This window comes from Coccinella septempunctata, chromosome 1, assembly GCF_907165205.1.
Source record: "Coccinella septempunctata chromosome 1, icCocSept1.1, whole genome shotgun sequence".
Taxonomy (NCBI): Eukaryota; Metazoa; Arthropoda; class Insecta; order Coleoptera; family Coccinellidae; genus Coccinella; species Coccinella septempunctata.
The window spans coordinates 69,188,234-69,210,858 of record NC_058189.1 but is presented as its reverse complement, the minus strand read 5'-3'; the positions used below and the strand labels follow the sequence as shown (position 1 = coordinate 69,210,858).

Genomic DNA, 22,625 nt, shown 5'->3' with positions numbered 1-22,625 from the left:
TATTTAAAAAAAAAAAAACATATTTTCGATTTTTCGCCTTATTTCGTAAAGGGTGCTTCTGAGCTATAAAGTAATCTGAAGAAACTTATCATAACTAGAGCTTACCATTCCATTTTTGAGGTCGAATATAGGGTGTTACATTTAAAAAAGTGTAACTTTGGTCTACATATATCTTTGTTGTCGAACACCCTGTATATGTGACAGTTACTTTAAATAGTGCTTTGGGACTTCTTACACACACCTCAAGAAAAGATTTTCAAAATATCTTCATTTACTCCCTCAAAATGAGCGCCGCGTCTGGGGTGGCCCTCCCGGTATAATCAAATTTTCATATTTTGTCAAGTTCTTTATTTTCAGAAATATCTTAAAACGATAAAAACTTTCTAGGGGCACTTTTTCATTGGGAATACGGTACTATATTCAATTTTTTTTCCATCTCCTGTACTAAGGGTGGAAAAACTTCTTCAATAACACAGGGTCGGCAGATTTTCGTTTGCCGTACTTGGGGGTTCCTACTGGAACACCGTGAGTTTCCAAAACGTCGAAATAGCAAATGGAAATACATTGTTTTCTGTCGGAAATCCAAATATAATTGAGTGATATACGACGATAAATTTTCATAGTGGACGAATTCAAGGTGGTTCAGAAGCTGCATCAATAATCTGCCGACCCATGATGAATATTCGACGAGCCGCCACTGGTACCGAGTTCAGCCATTCGAATTCTTGCGTATGCCCCTCTAATTCCACCAAAAATGAAGTAAAATTTGGCCGAGCGCCTTTTTTCTCAACAACTAGTGGAAAATCTACATTTTTGCTTACTCGGGCAGTAAATATTTTCAAAATTCGTCGAATTTTCTCGGAAACCGCGAAATTGAACAAAAAGTTATCGCAGCATTTTCCAAAGCGCAGCAATTTTTGATGAAGAAAGAACGAAAGTTCTTTGCTAAATTTTTTCCAAAATCTTTATTTTTTTTCGGAAAATTAACCGAATTTTCGTAGCCCTTTTTTGAAGAAAATGTGCTGGGCTAAATTTTTTCCATTTATCTGGAAGAGGGGGACTCACTAAGCAGCACAAACCTAGTTCAACTCGACACAAAAAATAAATTTCGAAAAATGAAGTGGTGGGCCAGCTTCACACACATTGATCCATTACATATATATCATTATTTATTACGAATTCATGACAACTCGTTATTTATTTCAAGATTTCATTCTTAGACTATCCCAGAAAAATATCTGGCCACTTGACATATTGAAACTGTATATACTAATAAAATATTTTCCCATATTGAAAATCTGAAAAATGTACCTTCACTACAATCCTTGAATGTTTTACTCCCCCCATAAAGCAATAAAACCAATTTTGTAATCTTGCTGTCAGGCACAATGTCCCCTCGATGTGCTCAACTTTTACTATTCGCATTCGAACAAAGAAACAACTTAAAAAACAATATTTACATTTATTTACAATTTTTTCCAGATCTAATTATCAAATAATGTAACATAATTTGTACATATTTTATATATAAAAAAATAAAAGTTCCTTTGTAAATGTAATGATTATTTCAAAATCAACAAGTTCCCAATTGTATCAATCGTTACTTTATCACAGTATTTGGCTTTCCACAACTTTATCAAGGTGGTGAATTTATCCTGATCGCATGTTATTTTGATCGTTTTGCGTTCGTTGAAGTAATCGTTTAGGGTCCAGAGGTCGTCGATATCTTCAAAGTACTTATCGATGTGGGGACAACCCAACAAAATGACGTTTTTGACAAATTTAGTCTCTAAAATCCTCCTAAGGGTTAGAGATGTGATGTTGGTATAAGATAAGTTCAAAGTCTTCAGGTTATCGCAGTACCTGCGCCAAAAAAAAAATAATCAAGACAGCGAAAATAATAATTTGCATCCATTCAAGTGTAAATCAATGCAAGTTCCACTGAAGAAAAATATGCAATGTGTTCTTAAGATGAAGGAATATCCTCTTGTACAGGGTGCGGCAGAGTTGATTCACGAGTTTCGAAGGGTTATGGCGAGGGTATAGGTGCAGAAGGGTTCTTTGTGTTCCTTAGGGTTTGTAGTTTTTAGTAGGAACTATGATATGGGCCGGAAAGTACGAGGATGTATTGATATCTAGTTAGCCTAGACCAGTTCCATGCATAAAAAAATATTGCTTTACCATAGCAACGAACATTAAGTCATTAGAAGTGTCAGTCTGAAGTTTGAGGTCAAAATAGTAAACCAGAGTTACGTAATAATTTAAAAGAAAGAAGATGTCCACCGAAATTGTGAAAATCGAAAAATTGGAGTATCGAGTCATCATCAAGTCCCTGTATTTAAGAGGGTTAAGAGGTGAGCAGATTTACGAAGATATGCTTAATACCCTTGGTGATCAATGTCCTTCGTATGCGATCGTGAAAAATTGGACTGCAAGCTTCAAAAGAGGTAAATTTTTCATTGAAGATGATGACCGATCGGGAAGGCCAGTTTCTGTGTCAGTCCCCGAAAATATCGATGAAGTTCATGACATAATTTCATCAGACCATCGAATTGGGCTAAAACGGATATCTGAAGCAGTGAATATTTCATACGAATTTGGACATGAGAAAAACTGCTGCAAAATGGATCCCCAAATGTTTGAATGTTGACCAACAGCGTGCAAGGGTAGAAGCATCGCGTTCGATCTGTGCTCGATTTGAAAACGATGTAGACTTCTTAAACCGAATTGTTACTATGGATGAGACTTGGGTACATTTCTTCGATCCAGAAACAAAGCAACAATCGATGGAATGGCGAAACTCTGGTTCTCCAAGACCTAAGAAGTTTCGTGTCCAAAAATTTGCTGGAAAACTTCTTGCTTCAGTTTTTTGGGATTGCCATGGAGTAATCATGATTGATTTTTGGATAGGGGTAGTACAATAACCGGAAATTACTATTCGACATTACTGACCACTCTACGGGAAAAACTTAAGGAGAAAAGACGCGGAAAGCTATCCAAAGGTGTTTTGTTTTTGCAGGACAACGCCCCTGCACACAAATCTCATGTTGCCACGCAAAAAATTCGTGATTTAGGGTTTGAATTACTAGAACACCCTCCTTATTCACCAGATTTGACTCCATCCGACTATCATCTCTTTACTCAACTGAAAAAAAATTTAAAAGGTCGTAAATTTTCTTCCATCACGGTGGTAATAAAAGCTGTGGAGGTCTGGTTTGCAGAGCAAGAAGAAACACTTTTTTTTGAGAGCTCTAGAGACGTTGCAGGTTCCCTGTAATAAATGTATCCAATTTGATCGCGAACCAGAGGGCGTTTCGGCGCCGTTTTGACATTACTGTCAACCTTTCTGAATGGGGCTATAGCCCACCCATCATCTGCGATTTTTTCTTTGGGTCTACTCTGAAGATATGATCTTCAAACATCGTCCACACATCCCGCCACAACTCGAGCAGCAAATAACCTGAAAAAATTCGGACCATGGATCGACCACATCAGTGTATCGCTGCTGGCGGCCGCCATCTAAGCGACATCTTCTTCAAAACTTGAGCCCAAAAACTATATTTCCTACTGATCCGAATAAATGAAACCGTTTTCCTCCCACATTTTTTTATGGTCCTTCGAAAATAGCCAATCTGCTCCGCCGCACCCTATACCCGTTATAAATTACGAACTTACCTCAACAAGCTGAAAACCTCGGTGTCCGTTACGGGACACCAACTCAGATTCAAACATTCGAAATTGAACCTCGAGGCACTTTTGTTCAAACAGTCGATCAGCAACGTTGCCAGACCTTCAGTCGCTTTATTATTCCCAACATCCAAGCTACTCAGCCGATTACCATTAACTTGCGACAATATCTCACTGAAAGCAGCGTTCCCAAACCCATTCCCGCTCAAATTGAGCTGCTCTATGTTGGCCAGGGAGAGACTCGAGTTTCTATTGTAGGATTTCTTGAAAACGTCCTCGGTGAAATTCAAAAACGACAGATCCAGTTCCTTGAGACTCAAATGCCTGGTAATCGTGGCTATATCCTGGAAACTCTCGTCTCCGATGAAATTCTCGCTCAGGTTCAAACTGTACATTTTGGTCAGAATGTTCACTGGGGAGTTCGAAAAAGTGTTGGATAGATATCTGATTTCTTCTGTGTGCAAGTTGGTACAGCTCAGATTCATTTTGGTTAGGTTTTCTAACGTTTGTAAGCTTGCTGCTAGCAGTTTTACGCAATCCAAGGAGAGGAAATTATTGGACAGGTCCAATTCCAACAATCTGCTCTCTCTCAACAGGCTTTTACATAAGGGAGCCATCGATGCTGGATGCAAACCCGCATTTTTCATGTCGAGAGATATTGTCAGTGTGTCTAACTTGCTACAAATCACATCCAGGGGTTCTGAAGGAGATAAAGATTAAAACATTGATAACTAAAGAGTATAGAGCCTTCAAAAAGTTGAATAAATTTGAACTTTTCGAATTACTCACTCGTGTTCATATCGGAACAGGCCTCTTTGTATCTTTCTTGAATAGGAGGCAGGTTCCATTTCAGTACTTTGGCGACAACTTCCACCACTTGGCAATCGGTGATGAACAAAGTACCGATGGTATCGTCGTCGACCAATTCTGCGCCACTCTTAGTTTTAAGTTCCAAAACTGGCTCCACATATTCTTTTCTGAAATAAAGACGGATCGTACTGGTACTTCGTTTTTAGACATTGTTATCAAATCAGTGTTTCGCATCTCGTTCAGTAATATTTGTTGAACGTTAAAACAGCATTTTATTCATGGTTGGAATTACTTCTTCAGCTACGATATTTCATTAAAAATGAGAAAAATTTTTCTTCATTTTCTCTATACAGGGGAGTCTTTGACTTATAAGAATATTTTAACAGTAGATTCTAGAGGTCAAAAGAAACACTTTTTTCCTTTACCATTTTTTCCGAATCTGCTTGGTTTGAAAGATACAGGCTGTTGAAAAACCATAAAAAAAATTATTTTTAGTTTTATCTCACAAACGGTTTTATCGAATAAAATGAATTTCGGAATATAGTTTTTCACTTATTTAAAGAATCTTTTTAGACCAAAAATTCACAGAACCCAACTCTAGAACCTAGAGATGTATTAATTTCTACGTTCAACGAGATATAGAAATACCGGGTGTGCTATTTGAAATAAGAAAGTTTTCGACGATTATTTGTAGTTGATGTTTGAAAATTAATTATGATCACTCTGTATATTCCAGAGTTAAAATTTTTTTATATGTTGGAGTAGCCAACTTGTCTTCTCGAAAAAATTATGTCTGTATCGTTGGCGTAACTAGTTTCTTCATCAATTGCTATTTAAAAATACTCCATATTTTCGATTTTTCGCCATTATCTCGTAAAGGGTGCTTCTGAGCTATAAAGTAATCTGAAGAAACTCATCGTAACTTGAGCTTGCCATTCCATTTTTGAGCTCATATACAGAGTGTTACATTTAAAAAAGTGTAACCTTGGTCTATATCTTTGTTTTCGAACACCCTTTATATATGACAATAATTTTAAATTGTGCTTTGCAACACCCTACACACACCACAAGAAAATATTTCCAAAATATCTTCATTTACTCCCTCAAAATGTCCGCCGCGTCTGGGATGGGCCACCCGGTATATTGATTTCGTATCGGAAATAAAAGAAAAAAGGTAGCGATTTTTGACGCTTACCAAAAGCAAACGTGAAGAAATTCAGAACCACAGAATAAACTCCCGCTTGACGTTTCTTACGTATATAGGTTAACGTCAGATTGAGAAAAGTGGGGTTAGCACCAATCACTGACAGGGATGGGTAGTACCCGTAGATAGAGGAAGGGGAAGATAACGTAAACAACAAGAAAAGTGTGTCCAACATCTCTATGTTTTTGTTGACATTTTACTGTGCATCTACTCCATGTTTGTTTACGTTTACCCCAATATTTGAATGTTTATTATCGTATTTGTGTTCGATGTAATAGTGTTTCGTGCGTTTTAAGACTTGAGTATCAAGAATTTCGGTGTTGACATGCCAGGGAATTGTGTAATTTGTGGAAAATATGCCGAAAGAGATAGATTCGGATTGGGGTAAACGTAAACAAAAACAAGTTGATGTTGGACACAGAGAGCTCTCCTTCGTAGCTGCGCAATGCGGTATCTTCTCTTTCCTCTATCTACGGTAGTACCGATACGACCTTAGACAAAAGAAAGAGTCTTTTGTCTAAGGATACGACAGAAGCGTTTGTACCACGGTATTTATTAAATTGTTCGGCCAGTAAATTGTATTAAAATAAGAAAAAAATTCTTACTTTGCATATCTCCTAGAGGCTTCTAGTGCCAACCATTTAACTGTCAATGTGTCCTTCATCGACATCCTCGTTGTCACCCTGAAGGATCTACCTTCTATGTTCACGTCCAATGCGAGCATCGGATCGTCGTCCATCAACAGAGATTTACTGGGTGACGGCTGAGTCCAATTTTTAGGAGATGTAGAGGTCCTATGAGAGCTTCTCTGCGACATTTTCGTAGGCGTCGTACTCCCAAAATGTGTGATTTTTGGCTGCAGGCTTCTCTTCTGCGAGAGGGATCCTGAAATCACCTCATTTAATATACAAGCAAAAAAGAATAAACCAAACCATTCACCCTTTCTTTTTGGCAACTCTGAGGAAGTTCTGGACCTCATAAACCCTGCATCCAATAGAGAACTCTGCTGTTTTCTCCTTGTATCTTGCGGCTCAGCAAAATCGTTTTCGGAATCGTAATCGATCACGTGCGTATCGAAAACTGTCTGTTCGTTGAAATCTTCAACATTCCTGGATATTTCATCAGCTCTTTCGCTTCTATTTGCTTCGTTCGAACTGAGCCTCTTTCTTTTATCCGGAGACTTAGCCATACTTCTGTTGGACGATTTACTACTTTTCGAACTCACACTTTCGAAGGAGTTGAATCGTTTCAAAGGTTGACCATCACCTCTCGTCTTGGAAGAGCTGATCAAGGCATCGGAAAAACCTATATGGGGAAAATTTATAAAATCGAATGGGTATGCCAAATTGTTCCCACTCACCCATCTTTCGTTTTTTATTGGTTCTCATATCCTTCATATCGTCTTCCAGCCAATCTTCGTCTCGGTTTTCTTCGTCCATGACGTACGCGGATCTTTTAGAGGTTATATTTTCCGTTTTACTGAAAGAGGGGACATCGCAAGGCTTCTTTCTCAAACTGTCCATCACCATCTTGTACTCATTTGTAGCCGGTGTTTTTGGTTGAGTTCTTTTCGCAGGTGAAAATACAATTTCGTCTTCGCTACTACTGCTTTCGATTCTTCTTCTTGAATTCGACGACCTGAAAAGAATAAATTGATCTTCTGTTCCCACACAGGAACAAATCAGTTAACCTACCACCTTCTTTCTCGAACTGAATCCCTATCCTCAATAACATCTGGAGCACTCCTTCTCCTTGGTTCCGTTTGTCCACTAACAAAAGCCTTATTTCTTATATTCGTGTTGATCTCTTTGCTCTGACCGGCTTTGTCCAAAATAGTGCTCATTCGCTTCAAGAGCCTCTCGCACATGGTTTTTTGCTCTTCGTCGAACTGGAGCTCCAAGGAGGACTTCTTGAGGTAATGGTACGGTGTTTCGCCTTCATCCGTTTTAGCCAACGCCGAAGCACCCCGATCAAGCAAAAGTTCCATTATTTTCAGGTGACCGTTCACTGCGGCATCATGTAAGGGTGTTGTTCCTGAAAATAATCGTACGTAACAAAAAACAGAGCCTACCTTTCCAAAGATGAGGCTATTTTTTTGAAAGAAGTTAGGACTCATCAAAATAAGTCGTTAAACCAAATATTACCTAAACTGCTCCACATGAGTTAGGGATATTGACTTAAATAGCGGAAAAATATAGTTGAAATAAGATTTTTGTGATGAAAATTCATATTTTTTTCAAATTGCAAATTAATTTTAGCCTGTAGGTCTGCAGCGTATACAGGGTGGTTAAGAAAAATCGAGTAAAATAACGAAATTTTATTCCCAGAGAATGCAAGCATTTTAAGACTATCAATACAATGTATGGCCTCCACGGGCATCAATAACAGTTTGACATCTTCTTTGCATACTACACACGAGGTTGTTGAACATTTCTTGAGGAATTTGGTTCCATAAACGGGGCAGAAGCTCTCTCAGATCATTTAAGGATTCTGGGGTAGGTTGATGATTATCTAATCTTCTTTGGAGCATATCCCATGCATGTTCTATGCAATTCAAATCTGGTGAGTGCGAAGGTATTGGTAAATGTAGAATACCAAGCTCCTCGCGCGCATTCTCAACTACGGCTGCACGTTATCGTCTAGAAATTGAAAAGTTTCACCAATAGCAGCGTGAAAATTTGGCATAACATTGTCAACGACATTGTTCCTATAGTGTAAGGCGGTCATATTCCCAGGACAAATATGTAGATCTGTGCGCCTGTTGAAACATATCCCGGCCCATACCATAACACTACCCCCTCGGAATGGATGTACTTCTTGGACATAGCGACGATTACGGGGTATGCGTGGGATTGTCCATACCCTTATTCTTCGAGAATCTGAAAATCGTCCATATCTGGATTCATCAGTGAAAAGGACACTACGCCATTGATCGTTCCAATTGATATGTTGCCTTGCCCATTCCAGTCTTTGACGCTTATGGTCACGTGTTAATGAAACTCCTCTTTATGGACGTCTAGAACCTAGATTCACCTCTCTCAAACGTTGTCTGATGGTTTCGATGGAAACTTAGACCCAACCTGCATTTTGAAGAGTATTCCGTAGCATTCTACACGTAGATGTAGGGTTTCTTCTCGTCGAAACAGTGATGAAACGATCCTGAGCAGGTGTTGTTTTTCGTCGCCCACCAAGCCGTGGTCTATCCAACACAAAACCTGTCTCCCTGAACCTTTTCCAAAGTCGAGATATCACACTTTGGCTTACTTGGAGCCTTTCCGCTACAACAACCTAAGTTAGGCCAGCCTGTAGCATTCCGATAGCCCTATTAGTCTCAGCGTTTGTTAATTTACGTCTTGGCATTTTCAGAAAACTCGTTTCAAATCGAAGGCGTTGAAAAACTGACTTCATTTCAAAATAAGATCATTCATGAAGCATATGCAAAGAACCAAACTTCAGAAAAAAGGCGACCAGATTGACGAAATGTCTCATACTGATTTTTATTGGATCGATTCAAGTTGTTATTGAGGTTTAAAGGATTTTACAGCGATTTTCTCATACTTTTAAAAACGATTGAATACTTTATCCTTAACTCTTGTGGAGCAGTTTATATAGAATATCTAAGATGGCAGAGATACAACCCCTAGAAATTCGACAAAATTTCATTGAATTTCAAGTACGGGACTGTGGAAAAACGAAACAAAACATAAACATATTGCTGGACAATGAATGGTTCAGTAACAAGTTCATCGGATTAGATGCATCAGGTCATTTTTGAGAGAATCATAATTGTTGTATCGTGCAATTTAGGGTGAAAAAAAATGTAGAAAACCGAGGCAGATTCTTAAAAGTGCTTATGTTAGTTACTAGTGCTATGATGCTTTCCGATAATTCAGCTAACAAACGGTCTAGGGTCGTATTAGGATCTATTTCAGTAATCATTTTCAATTTTCTCTTCAACTTTGTCATTTTGAAAGTTTTGTATAGGAAATTTTTGAAACGCAGAAACGCTTCATTTTGACCAGTGCTACCTTCTGTTGAAAAAAAATCTCACCTTCAAATACACCCGTGTAGATGGCGCAATATTTTGACATATGTCAAACAGTGACATGATAAAACTGTCAAAATATATGAAAACTTACCATTACAATGTGTTCCACCCCGATCATTGACCGAAGCGCCCTTGTCCAATAGTAGTTCAACAACATCATAATGACCGGAAATACAGGCATCGTGCAAAGGGAGCCAACCCCCGTTATCCCGAATATTTACAGGATGACCCTGCTCCAAAAGATGACTCACGACATTAAGCTTTCCGGATATGCAGGCCGTGTGGAGCTGAGTCTCCCCCCTCAAATTTCTCTTGACTTGGAATGTTTTATTTCTCCTTTTCTTGCTAGGACTCTCCGTTTCACTGTTCTCCGAGTCATCTGAAATTTTTTTTAAGTTCAATTCTTGTTATGTTTCGAGATTTATAAGAATCATCACCTGTTAAGTTATCCAGAGAAATATCACCCTCGCTGTTCGATTCTTGGTTGGTGAGAGGGTCTTCGGAATCGGAAGATTCAAAACCGCTTTCATCGAATCGCCTCTTGAATTCGTTAAGCCTTTCTGAAATTCCCGATCTTTCTAGGTAGCTTATTAACCTACCAAGCATTCTACCTTCTTCTCTTTGACTGTTGGCCTCTTTACATCTTTGTATGGCTCTCTCATATACCTTAATAATTTCAGATGAAGGAGAACCACCACTCTGAAATGAAATCATAGGGATTTTTTCTCGTAAAAGATCTGAAAGAACTTACCTCTTTTGTGTCCGCTATCTCACATAAAGTGTCCAATCCTTTCTTGAAGTCGCACAAAGCATACTCCTTCTCGAAGAATTCAACAGCTTTATCATACTGTTCATCGTCTCGATACGTAGCCGCAATGCTGTAATAACAGGACGACAAATTTGTTTTTGTGATTTCAGCTAGTTCCAGCATCTTATGGTAATACTCTAGGGCTTTATCGTAACAGTTCATTTCACTGAATCCGTCCCCCATTTTCTCATAGAATTTTTGGAGTTCAACATTGGAGTATGAGTTCGAAACCATCTCCTTTTCCTTCCTGTATAATTTAACGACTGGAAAGAAAACAAAAATTTCTATGTTGGTTTCACCGTTTTCAACTGATCGAACGTACCAGTTTTAAGTTTCTTTCCAACTTCTTCCTTTGTTTTAGCGGATAACTTCAGTTTATAAGCTTTATGTAAACTTTTTTTAGCCGCCTGTAAGTCCCCCAATTTCAATAATATAGTAGCTTTTGAGACTAGACAATCGTATAGTGCTGACACTTTATCTTTAAGCTTTTCTATAAAATCAATTATTATGGAAAACATTGTAATAAATGAATGTAATTTTTTTTATTACTTCAGAAGTCACTCACTTGCTGTTTCTATAGCCAGATTAAAGTTCTGGATAGCGCTGTTATATTCCCCCCTTCTTTCTAAAAGAGAGGCAAAAGAATTATAAGCCTGATGAAGGGACTCATAAACATCATTTGTCTTGCATAAAACGATAGCTTTATTGAATAATTCTTTGCTCTTGTCATGATGACCCTGGTATTCATGAATAATACCTAAATTATTATAGAGCCTAGCAGTCATATCCACCAAATCATATTTCTTCAGGTCTATAAGGCTATATGGAATAAAATAATATTAATATACAGGGTGTCCCATTTTCACATGTTATATGGCGTCAATGGCATATGACAGTTACGAGTAGAGATGGAATAAAAATGAATTCTGGCATTGGAAAAAGTAAGATATGTGAGAACAGCATCAATCTATCTCTACTCATAAATATACACAGATGCCTGCAAAACCAATGTAAATAAGACACCATGTACACAATGCATGCATATATATAGCACTTTCTTTTTTTTTCAGTTTGAATAAGTACCTCTCACAGACTTCTAAGCTTTTCATAGTATATTTATGAGCCATGATTAGATCATTTTTATTTTGTTTGTCGGCTATGTACTTTGTTAAATAAGTGTATCCAAGTGTTGCCAAAGCTCTCTGCTCCTCTAATTTATTCTCTTGGTCTTTGGACAAACCTAAAATTCAAATTTTGTACCGAACAGGAAATTGGAGTTTTGAGAGCGTTTGTCAAATTACCTAGATAAATTTTTTGATATTCTATTGCTTTCTCATAATTTGTCATCAACATATAAGCCTCTCCTATTCCTCTGTTAACTGTAGCATAATCAAGCATTTTTTTCTGTTTTTTATAAACTTGACCGAGTATCTCGAATTCTTTTATAGCTTCATTGAAACGTTCCTCTTTCATGTAAAAATTTGCCAAATCGGTACAAGCAGAACATAGCCCTGCTTCATTTTTATCTTCAATTGCTTTTCGTTTTTTCTTCAACAACTCTGAAAACAAGAATTAAATTCAGGAAAGGGCATCGTATAATGGGAAAAATTACTTTGTTTTTCCATTTTCAGTAGTTTCGGATGGTAAATTCTTAAAAACTCATTTATAAGAGTTTACATACAAAAACAAACATAGCCCGCCAATTTTTCAGGTTAGTTTCCGATTTGACAGTTTCTGTTCCTGATACATTGAACTCTATGGGTTCCCATAGAGTTCAATGTCCTGATAAGAGAAGAGAGTGTGTCCCACAAAACATGTATCCACTTTTCCATTATAAAACCTTTTGTGAGAGGAAAATTCATGAGAGCTCATGAAATAATATTCAATCGCTAATTTGGAACTATTTTAATATTTCAATAAAAATATAAACTGTACTGAGCTCTCAACAATGATAAGGAAAACAAATAGAAATTATTGGAACATATTCTTTTATCTGTCTGTCTAATTATTCCTTTCTGTGGACGTCAGTGGATAATTTTGATTCCTGTCAACCGAGCGAATGGAAGTCTACGTGTGGTACTCGTTTGTGCTTATTGAAGAAGAGTGAAAAACAATTAACTCGATTAATCTGATACGGGTGAATTACTCTCCTCTCCATTCGCTTCATTTTGATGAAGGATTCACAACTAATTGAATGCTTTCCGTGCAAAGTGCGTTGCATTCGTGTCCTTGTATTTTGCTATCTATTTGACATACACACCCATTAAGTTGGTTCCGTTTTTATTAGAATCAATTTCTTACAACAATGCAGGCTATAAAATGTGTGGTTGTAGGCGATGGGTGAGTCAATTCAGTATATATATGTTATATACGCAATTTTAAAAAACGAACGTCGATAGAAGATTCCTGGACATAGGAGTTTTATGATGAAAACATTGCGTCTCCAGTACCTTCAGTGTTCCGAAATTGTATTTAATTATTATATGCAATTCTGTAGGAATGACTAACATAGCTCTTATCAATGAATTTCAGCTTGTGAATCATTCAATTGTGGGGCTTAAACTGTGTAACTCTCCATGAACCATTGTATTACAACACTGGATGTTTAACAAAACTGTTATCACATATACAAAATGTATGAGTGATAGAGTTCCGCTTTAAATTGAATGGATATGTCTTATTTTAATCTAAACGAAAACGCAGTGAATTTGATCAAGGTTTCAGTCAAATAATAACTAATTATTCGAAATGAACAAAGTGTATTTACCTGTTGAACCTGAAATTTAACTTGTCATAATTAAATAAACCAGCATTTCCTTTTGGAAGGTAAACAAACTGTTGAATCGAAGCTCATTCTTCAGTAGTAAAACTGAATCAATGTCTTTCTTTGTTTCATCTTCATGATGAACAGGTGAACATAAATATTCTGTTCTAAAATATGCTCCGGGATGTTAAAGCTGCAATTGATTTTTTATTCTCATACTCCTGTGCTCATTAACCGAGGAAATATTTTTATTTTGTAGGAGGATTACTATTATATGTTTATGTTGGAAGTTTCTGAATTTAATTCTGAAATATATCTCGTGGTTCACTTTTTCTTAATTTCTTCATTCTATGTTTTTGTTCACAATTTTTCAATTTTTATTCTTTACATGTAAATCAAATTATTCAAATCTCGAATAGTAGTTAGAGGGGGGATATTGGCAAATACATCGCATGCGCATATAACCTAGAAGTCCGGTTTCCTAGTAGAAAAACGTGGTTTTAAATTAAGCAGCTCTCATTTCAATTTTTGCAGTGCTTGCTCGTAGTTAGAGCATTTTTGTTGGAATTTGTTGAGTAAGTCTTTTTATTTTATTTAATGAATATCTCTAATTGTATGAGATACTCGTAATATATTTTTTAAACCACGTGATTCAATCTATTTTTGTCGGCGCTCATGAATGTAGTAGCTGAGAAGCTTTTCCAGAAATGTTCAAAGGTAGTGATTTAATTGAGGAAAGAATAGTTTAGTAGGAAACATTTATAGTTGCTTTGAAGAATTTCCTGTGGAAGATTTGTGAAGAAATGTTCCTTGAAATAGATTGACTAAAGATTTTCTGTGTAGAGGAACACGTGGTTTTACCTAGATATCGATTTATTTCTATAACTAGGAACCTTTCTAATCGAGCCCACAACAATCTTGAATTTATTATTAAATTTTGGGACATGCAAATTTTGAAAACACATTTATCGATACTGAAATTCAACTAAAACTAGGTATTATCCTGGTTTCTGGTTTCAATATTTTCAAAACTCAGATGCTCGTGTAATTTTTGATGTAATATGATTCTTTTTACTGATTACTGTGTAAATTTAACTCATTATAGTAATTGGGTAATGAAAGTTTCCTTACTCAAGGCTGTTTCATGGTGTTATTCTACAGGCAGTCTATGGGCAAGGGCCTTTGTTGTAACTTTCTTCAATTTTAGAAATTTTAGAAGTTCGGTAGTTTGTTTTTCGCGAAGCATGATGATCAAAAATAAAAATTCAATTTTTCTTACAGTGCCGTAGGTAAAACATGTTTGTTGATAAGCTACACAACAAACGCCTTCCCCGGCGAATACATCCCCACCGTTTTCGACAATTACTCGGCCAATGTGATGGTGGATGGGAAACCCATAAACCTCGGCCTATGGGATACTGCGGGTCAGGAAGATTACGACAGGTTGAGACCTCTGTCTTACCCCCAGACTGACGTCTTCTTGATATGTTTTTCTTTGGTGAATCCAGCCTCCTTCGAAAACGTACGGGCAAAGGTGAGAAACTGCATCTTGGTGCGATCAAAAACTTGTAATTACCTGTTTAATGATGATAATTTTTACTTTGTCTTCTTTTCCCGTCTGAAGAACCATGTGGACAAACTCTTAACTGAATATAGCAGAATAAACTCACACTAAAGTTAACTACTTTGGAGGTTTGGGTGTTATTTAATTTTTTTTGTTCCAGTGGTATCCAGAAGTCAGACACCACTGCCCTAACACTCCCATCATCCTAGTAGGTACCAAGCTTGATCTGCGCGACGATCGTACCACAATTGAGAAACTCAAAGACAAGAAGTTGGCCCCTGTTACATATCCACAGGTGATCTGGGTATTTTATACCTGAATTATTCGATATAGTAATACACAGTTTGCTTTCTGTGATGATACTGTAAATTTTGTCTTCTTTTCCCGTCTGAAAAGATCCTTGATGTTAAAAATACAAACTGATTGAAGCATGAGAATAATTTCTTGATATTCTTGAAATAGCAAGGTTGCTCATAATTTTTTCCCCTAGGGTTTGTCAATGGCCAAAGAAATCAGCGCCGTGAAGTACTTAGAATGTTCTGCTTTGACCCAAAAAGGATTGAAGACCGTGTTCGATGAAGCTATCAGGGCAGTGCTATGTCCTGTGATGCAGGTCAAACCCAAGAGGAAATGTACAATATTGTAATACAAGGTAGGAATTTTCTTTCACAATTACCTTCTTAAAACATCTTAATAAACTGCGCGAAAAAATTAACGCACATTATGGAAATCTCAAATTTATTCTACAACTGAAGGTGTGCTCAATGATGATTATTTTTATCAGAATTATGCATGCATATATTATCCACTTTCAACGGTTTTCTTCAATACAGATGTTTTTTCCCAGCAGGAATAAAAAAAGATTATATTATCAGATTTTGAATGTATTGGCTCCATTCTAAAATCAGTTTTAGTGATCAATAGTTTTTCTTTCGTTTGATTTTCTACACTCGATCGCTATGCAACGCGAAACACGCAATTTGACCCAAGAGGAATGTGCCCAAGCGGTTTTTTTGCGAGAAGAAGGGTGGACATACACAAGAATTGCAGAAAGGTTTGGAGTTTCCCATACAAGTGTGTCCAGAATGTTGCAGCGATTCAGGGAGACAGGTATGAATGTCCGAAGACCAGGACCACGGGTAACAACTGCCATTCAAGAACGTCACTTGAGAGTTTCTTCGTTGAGACAACGGTTTACAACCGCTCGCTTCCTTCAAATTCAGCTTGAGCAAACCCATGAGGTGCAAATTAGCACTCAGACAATAAGAAATCGCCTCAGAAAACATGATTTAAGGCCTCGTGTCGCGGCAAGAGGCCCAGCTCTTACCCCAGCCCATCGAAGGGCGCGTTTGGATTTTGCGGGAGAGCATATACATTGGGAAAAGGCCGATTGGGAAAGAGTTCTCTTCACAGATGAGTATAGATTCTGCTTCTACCATTGTAATCAACGTTCCCTTGTATACAGAAGTCCACATGAAAGATATGCTCAGTGCAATTTCCTGAATACTACTGGTTTTGGGGGAGGATCGATTATGGTATGGGGTGGAATATCTTTGACTGCTCGCGCAGACCTAGTGGTCGTTGATAATGGAGCTATGAATGCTGATAAGTTGACAAGGAACATTCTTGAAGAGCATGTAGTGCCATTTGCCCTATACATTGGTGAAAATTTCATTTTTATGGACGATAATGCCAGACCCCATCTTGCGCGCATCGTTCAGGAGTACCTTGAAGAGGTTGAAGTCTCTCGAATGGAATGGCCAGCAAGAGGTCCAGATCTCAATCCGATTGAGCAGGTTTGGGACAACCTCAATAGAAGGCTGAGAAGTTCAGAAAATCATCCAGCTACTCTTAATGACTCAGAAATCCAACTCGGAGAAATCTGGGAAGGATTAGATCAGAACATTTTAAGATCACTCATTTTGAGTATGAACCGTCGTTGCCGAGCTGTAATTAACGCAAGGGGTGGAAATACCAAGTATTAAATCACTTATCAGCATTTCAGTATTTTGAAAATTGTTCATTTCTCTTCTTTCACATAAGATTCGTTGAAGTCCTGAATTTTTCTTCCATTTAATGTGTCTTGTTTCGTTCAAAACCTTCCTGAGAGAACAAAAAAAATTAGTTACATATAAAGTCAATGTAGAGTTAACTTCCAGTAAAATTGAGATTTTCAGAATGTGCGTTGATTTTTTTGCGCAGTGTATATTGAAGAAAGTCGCCAATTTATTAGTTGAACCTTTTTTTTTAACTAAAGGTTTACTTGACTTATGAAATTTTGTTTGTTGTGTTTGCCTTTTAGTATAATTATAGATTTCTGTCAAGTGAAAATTCGATCTTTTATTTGTTGTTTTTTTTTCCAGAAACATCAAATATAATGCAGAATCAAAGCATAAATAATACCATGTCATTTTCAATCATTTCCATTTCAAATGAATGTCGGTGAATGACTCGCCCTTTTGTAAGCTGGCGTCGTAACTATGTTGTTATATTGAACATAATCTGAAGATTGTCCATCTATGTTTATCCTGTCACGTTGAAACTTGGAAAAGTACTTTTGGATGTTAGGGATTCGTCCTTAGTATTTTACATATTTATTTTCTTTCCGCTAACTAATCTACATAATTATTGGTTTCCAAGATTCTCTGGAAGATTTTCGTCTTATGTTCAATATGAGTCGATGACATTATGTACAGTATTACTACCTATTTTTAAACTACCCTTTGTGATAAAACTCAACTTGCCAAAGTGTTTTCGTACCGTACTTTTGAGAGATTTTTGTAGACGCCAGCAAGACAAACGGTGTTTGAATCTAGGTTGTATTATCTTAGTTTTCGTTTCGCCAATAATCATGAACACATTATGTATTTTCGATTTCCTTATTTCAGTCAGCGTCGCCTAAGATCGATTCTAATGTCTGTGCAATATTTGACATTTTAAGATTTTATCATGAAAATCTCGTGTACGAGGAACAATGTACACGTTGAAAAATGACTAAAAATATAGTTTATTACCTTAAGTTTTGAATGTATAGTAGAAATTTATTTAGTTTTTGGAAAACTACACTGTTTGGTTACCCTCGAAAATAACGCTTCAATAATTCGATTTTTAATAGATTATGCAAAACATTTTGGTTCTCTTGGTGACGGCACTTTTCATTCACTATAAAATAGCATAAAAGATCATCTTGTTGTGCAAGGGAGACTTTGTTCAAGTTAAATTCTTGTGAAAAGGGATTATCGAGTGAATTCTGAATCATTTTCAACGCACAATAGCTGCACAAACCGAGACCTACAACTCGATTCAGAACCAAAATGTTGATATCCCGCATTTCATTTACAGCTGTCCTCCGTTTTGATTTCTTGAAAACTTGGCGGTTTTTGACGGCTCAGCGGGCTCTAAATTCTCTTTTACTTCGTTCAGTCTGTTGAAACAAGGGATTTTGTCATGATTAAGTGTCTTCTACACGAATATGTCCCTAAGGTGCTTATTACTTTTGAATTTTAGCCCCGTGCTTTCTTTTACGCGAACTTAATCATCGTAGTGCTGCAGGCATAGAGCGGTAATAATTTTTTTGTAATGCTCTTGTCGTCTTGCATTATTCAGAACTAACTCCTTTCGTTTCCAAGTAGGCTTTGGGAATTTTGACAGATGACGTTTCGTATTTAACGTCAACTGCCAAAATTTCGTAGCCTACTCGACTACGGATTTTTTTTGAATGTTTTAAATTACCATGCAAGTGGTCAAAAATCGCTTGATGTCATCGTTGCTAGACTGTTGGATGTCAGTAATCAATTGTTGAAAATTATCTGGGGAGCGGTGATGTACATACATGAGTATCACATGAGTATGAGTGAATTTTGGTAGTTTTATATGAACGGTTACAATAATTTTAAGTATTACTTGTTCAACATTTATAAAGAACTATTTGTAAATAATTGAGAATTTTCGACATTATGTTAGTCGTTTTGCATTTTAAATTTTATTAAAGTTCTACTTCTAATTAGTAATGATATGAGGAATACATGTAATTGTATAGTATCTGTTCTATTTTTGTAATTTGCTTAAATTGCTGACAATTACGGAACAACTTGATTGGAAAATTTTTGGTAATGAATATCTGTGTGATTATGTTAACAGCAATGTATGTATTTTGTAAATACTAAAGATAATAGGAACCAATATAGGATTTATATAATGAATTCGTCATTTTGTGTGACTACCTTTCCTACTTTTCCAGCAGAAATAGCGACTCTCCATCTTTTAATGTTCACTGTAAGTAAGTAAGATGCAGATAGAAAGATCTCTGCAAAAATCAAAGTCTGAAACTATCCATTAAAATTTTAATGAACGTTTCCAACATTTTATGTTGCATACTCAAACACACCAAATTTAGTTACGAAAATTGACACCGGGTAGCGCATCTTAATAGGGAATACTCCTCCTGACGAAAATGATGTATTTTTTATGAAATATCTTTGAAATAACCATTTCAACCGTTTCCCAAAAAAAAATATTTTAAGCACTTAAAAGTAAAAATGGGTATTTAAAGTTTAAAGCGTTTTGTGAGAATTGCACAAGCTGGCAACATTGACTGAAATATGCCTTGATAATAAAGGACAACAAATGCATTATCTTGATGATATAGACAAAGGTGGCTGTCTATGAAGTCTGCGACGAACGAGGAAGGTCGTAAAATTTTATGGGATTTTTATGGCCGGTTGCAGTTGAAGCTCGCTAGTGAGTACGCTCCTGTAAATCAACAGCTGTTATTTTATAAACAAGCTGATCGGATATTGTGCTTTTCATTGTCTTGTAGGCGCTGTTGCCAAATCGTAAACTCCGCACAAAGCGGTTTAAATTTTAAAACCCCATATTTGAAGGATGATTTTGAATAGTTTCCGCGGTGAATTTGAGAAAATCACGAATGAAACTCATAATTATTCAGTTTAAACTTGCATATGCAGTGATAACCCAAATTGAGGGGAATTCCCCATTGCCCAATGGATTACAGACAGAAATTATTTTATTGGAGGATTTTTTTTTTTTTGAAATGTAAGGCAATGAAAAACTTCATCTTATAAACGATTTATTTACAGCTCGTTCCATTCCTCCATCAACTTCACACGAAATAAAACGATTCTAGCACCTATCTACCAGCGAAAACGATCACTTGGTCGTCTTCTGATTCTTCTCGCCTCCTTTGTCGTTCTGAACCTCGCTGTTCTTGTTCTCCTTCTCTTTCATAAATTCCTCGAATTCGCTGGGATCTATCAGATTCTTCTTCCCGAACGGGGGCGGTCCCAGCAGCGCCTCCACGTCGTCGTAGTTCAAAGTCTCCTTCTCCAGCAGACTTTCTGCTAGTTTCTCCAACTTATCCCGGTTTTGCAGCAACAATTGTTCCGTCCGCTTGTACGCCTTCGCTATGAGGTTCCTCGCCTCGAAGTCGATAACATTGGCCAATTTTTTACTGTAAGGCCTCCTCCCCAATTCTTTGGTACGTGATTCGGGGAATGAAATAAGACCGACGTTTTCACCCATCCCGTACTCTCTGATCTGGGCGTAAGCGATCTTCGTGGCCTTTTCCAAATCGTTTTGAGCGCCCGTTGTGATCTTGTTGAACGTTATGGACTCTGCCACGCGGCCCCCTAACGTCATGCACATTCTCTCGAAAAGTTCGTCTTTGGTGAACAGTTTTTGATCCCTGGGTATGTACTGTGCGAATCCCAGAGCCAAGGTCGTCCGTGGGACTATCGTTACTTTGAGAAGTGCGTCTGTGTGTTCCATCATCCACCCAACCAGTGCGTGGCCTGACTCGTGATAAGCAACCACTTTTTTCTCCTGTGGGGACATTGCGTGGTTTCTTTTTTCAGTTCCTCCGACTAATCTTTCAACGGCGTACTCTAAATCCGCCTTTGTAACTTGTTTCTGCTTAGATCTAGCTGCGTGTAAAGCTGCTTCGTTACATACGTTAGCAATATCAGCACCGCTAAAACCAGGGGTCAAATGTGCAAGACGTTTAGAGTAAAACTTAGGCTCGTGTTCTAAAACTATGCTTTTCAGATGATGCTGAAAGATTTGATCTCTCTCCTCCAAATCAGGAAAGTCAATAAGGATATGTCTGTCGAATCTGCCAGGTCTCAGTAACGCTTTATCCAAGATATCAGCTCGATTAGTTGACGCCAACATTATAATACTCTCTTTGCTCGCCATTCCGTCCATTTCCACCAATAGTTGATTCAAAGTTTGTTCGCTTTCCCCGCTCGTCCCTCCTAGAGTGTTGCTTCTTTTTCTCCCAACAGCATCTATCTCGTCTATGTATATTATACAAGGCGATCTCTTTTTTGCCTCCTTGAACAAATCCCTCACTCTAGCAGCTCCTAATCCACCAATCATCTCTATGAATTCCGATCCATTCATCGATAGGAAAGGTACGTTTGCCTCTGTTGCGACAGCTTTAGCTAGTAGGGTTTTTCCACAACCTGGAGGACCGAGGAGCAAAGCTCCCTTAGGCACTTTGGCGCCTAAGTTTTGGTAATGTTCAGGGCGTTTGAGGTAGTCAACGAATTCCATCACTTCTACTTTGGCTTCTTTCAATCCTGCAACGTCCGAGAAGTGTACGCCTTTTCCAGGTCCAGTCAGAGGATCTACTAATGTGAATTTAGCCCTGCCCAACTGAGTGAATGTATCCATGCTGATAGGGGGGCGTATACTTTTGCTTCTCAATAAGAGAACAACCAAAAAACCTGCGATAGCCAAGGTAAAAAGTAGTTTAGCTGCTGTATCTGAGTTTCTTTCGTAAATTACTGGAACACCATCTTGAATCCCCAGTCTTCTTTCAGCCTCTCTCAACTTGTCTTCAAATTTGTTGATATTTCCTATATTCATATGGTAGACTTTAGCTTCAGCCTTCTTTCCTTTAATAATCGCCCCTTCGTGCAATACCAAGGAAACAATCTCGATATCAGGTCGGACTATAATTTGTTCTACTTCCCCCTTAGCCAACATTTGGTAAAGAAATTCATTCCAAGAAACATATCTAACTACTTCGGGCTGATTGCTACCAGGAAATATAAGGGATACAATCGCAACTACAATATAAGTCGTCAGCATCCACAGAAAGGCTTTGGCCAACAATCCTGTGATTTTATCTTTATCTTCGTCACTTGGCTTTTTGTTATTGTTTGGGGACTGGTTTTGATACCTCTTGCAACTCGAATGAATATGTCGCAATTGTTGGTAATCTTGCAAACCAGACCGTTTCAACAGCGCTTTGACAGCTGCATATTCTCTCCTAATAGACTTAGTAATTTTAGGATTATCGTGAATTATTTTTGAAAACTTTACAAAGACGTTTCTAAACGAGAGATTTTTATAATCCTGGGGATAAAAGATCCTCCGACGGAGTAACATCCTGGGAAATGGTAGTGCTCCTAATACACGGCTCATTTTCTGAAAAAGTGAAAGTATTGCAGAGAAATCGAATACACGAATTGAAATAAAATAGTTACTGCTTCAAAATTGTATCAAACATCATACTATAAAGGGTAAAACTTTAAATAAGTACAAAAATATTCAAAGTACCAGTCATATTTTGACGTCTTCGATGTTGAGAACATTGAGGTTATGTTTTGCGAAAATCACAGAACTAAGAATCTAATCATTCAAATTCAAATGAGTGTTTACTGCAGAGATATATATACCTCTGGTTTACTAACATTTTAATTAACTCTCAACAAA

The 22,625-nt window shown here is 37.3% G+C and overlaps 3 protein-coding genes across 5 annotated transcripts; 1 reads left to right on the top strand and 2 right to left on the bottom strand.

The window, feature by feature from the left end:
- Positions 1-1,442: 1,442 nt before the first annotated feature.
- Positions 1,443-12,284, bottom strand: LOC123317609 (tonsoku-like protein). 2 transcript variants are annotated; one of them, XM_044904215.1, is made up of 15 exons: positions 12,170-12,284; positions 11,859-12,116; positions 11,641-11,797; positions 11,123-11,376; positions 10,880-11,047; positions 10,501-10,820; positions 10,187-10,448; positions 9,841-10,128; positions 7,396-7,735; positions 7,062-7,339; positions 6,641-7,006; positions 6,307-6,586; positions 4,477-4,664; positions 3,676-4,387; positions 1,443-1,863 (listed from the first exon to the last, which is right to left on the bottom strand). In XM_044904215.1, the coding sequence occupies exons 1-15, from the start codon at positions 12,180-12,182 to the stop codon at positions 1,563-1,565; spliced, it is 4,185 nt and encodes a 1,394-aa protein (XP_044760150.1). In that variant the 5' UTR covers positions 12,183-12,284; the 3' UTR covers positions 1,443-1,562. The 2 variants fall into 2 exon arrangements, with proteins under 2 accessions (XP_044760150.1, XP_044760156.1); XM_044904221.1 differs by having other exon boundaries at positions 7,399-7,735.
- A 303-nt stretch (positions 12,285-12,587) lies between these two features.
- Positions 12,588-19,087, top strand: LOC123322373 (ras-related protein Rac1). Its single transcript, XM_044910318.1, has 5 exons — positions 12,588-12,897; positions 14,603-14,855; positions 15,046-15,180; positions 15,376-15,537; positions 17,249-19,087. The coding sequence occupies exons 1-4, from the start codon at positions 12,863-12,865 to the stop codon at positions 15,529-15,531; spliced, it is 579 nt and encodes a 192-aa protein (XP_044766253.1). The 5' UTR covers positions 12,588-12,862; the 3' UTR covers positions 15,532-15,537; positions 17,249-19,087.
- An 874-nt stretch (positions 19,088-19,961) lies between these two features.
- LOC123322352 (paraplegin) lies at positions 19,962-22,545 on the bottom strand. Of its 2 annotated transcripts, none has more exons than XM_044910305.1 (2): positions 22,470-22,545; positions 19,962-22,337 (listed from the first exon to the last, which is right to left on the bottom strand). In XM_044910305.1, the coding sequence occupies exon 2, from the start codon at positions 22,332-22,334 to the stop codon at positions 20,055-20,057; it is 2,280 nt and encodes a 759-aa protein (XP_044766240.1). In that variant the 5' UTR covers positions 22,335-22,337; positions 22,470-22,545; the 3' UTR covers positions 19,962-20,054. The 2 variants fall into 2 exon arrangements, with proteins under 2 accessions (XP_044766240.1, XP_044766234.1); XM_044910299.1 differs by having other exon boundaries at positions 22,397-22,525.
- Positions 22,546-22,625: the final 80 nt, after the last annotated feature.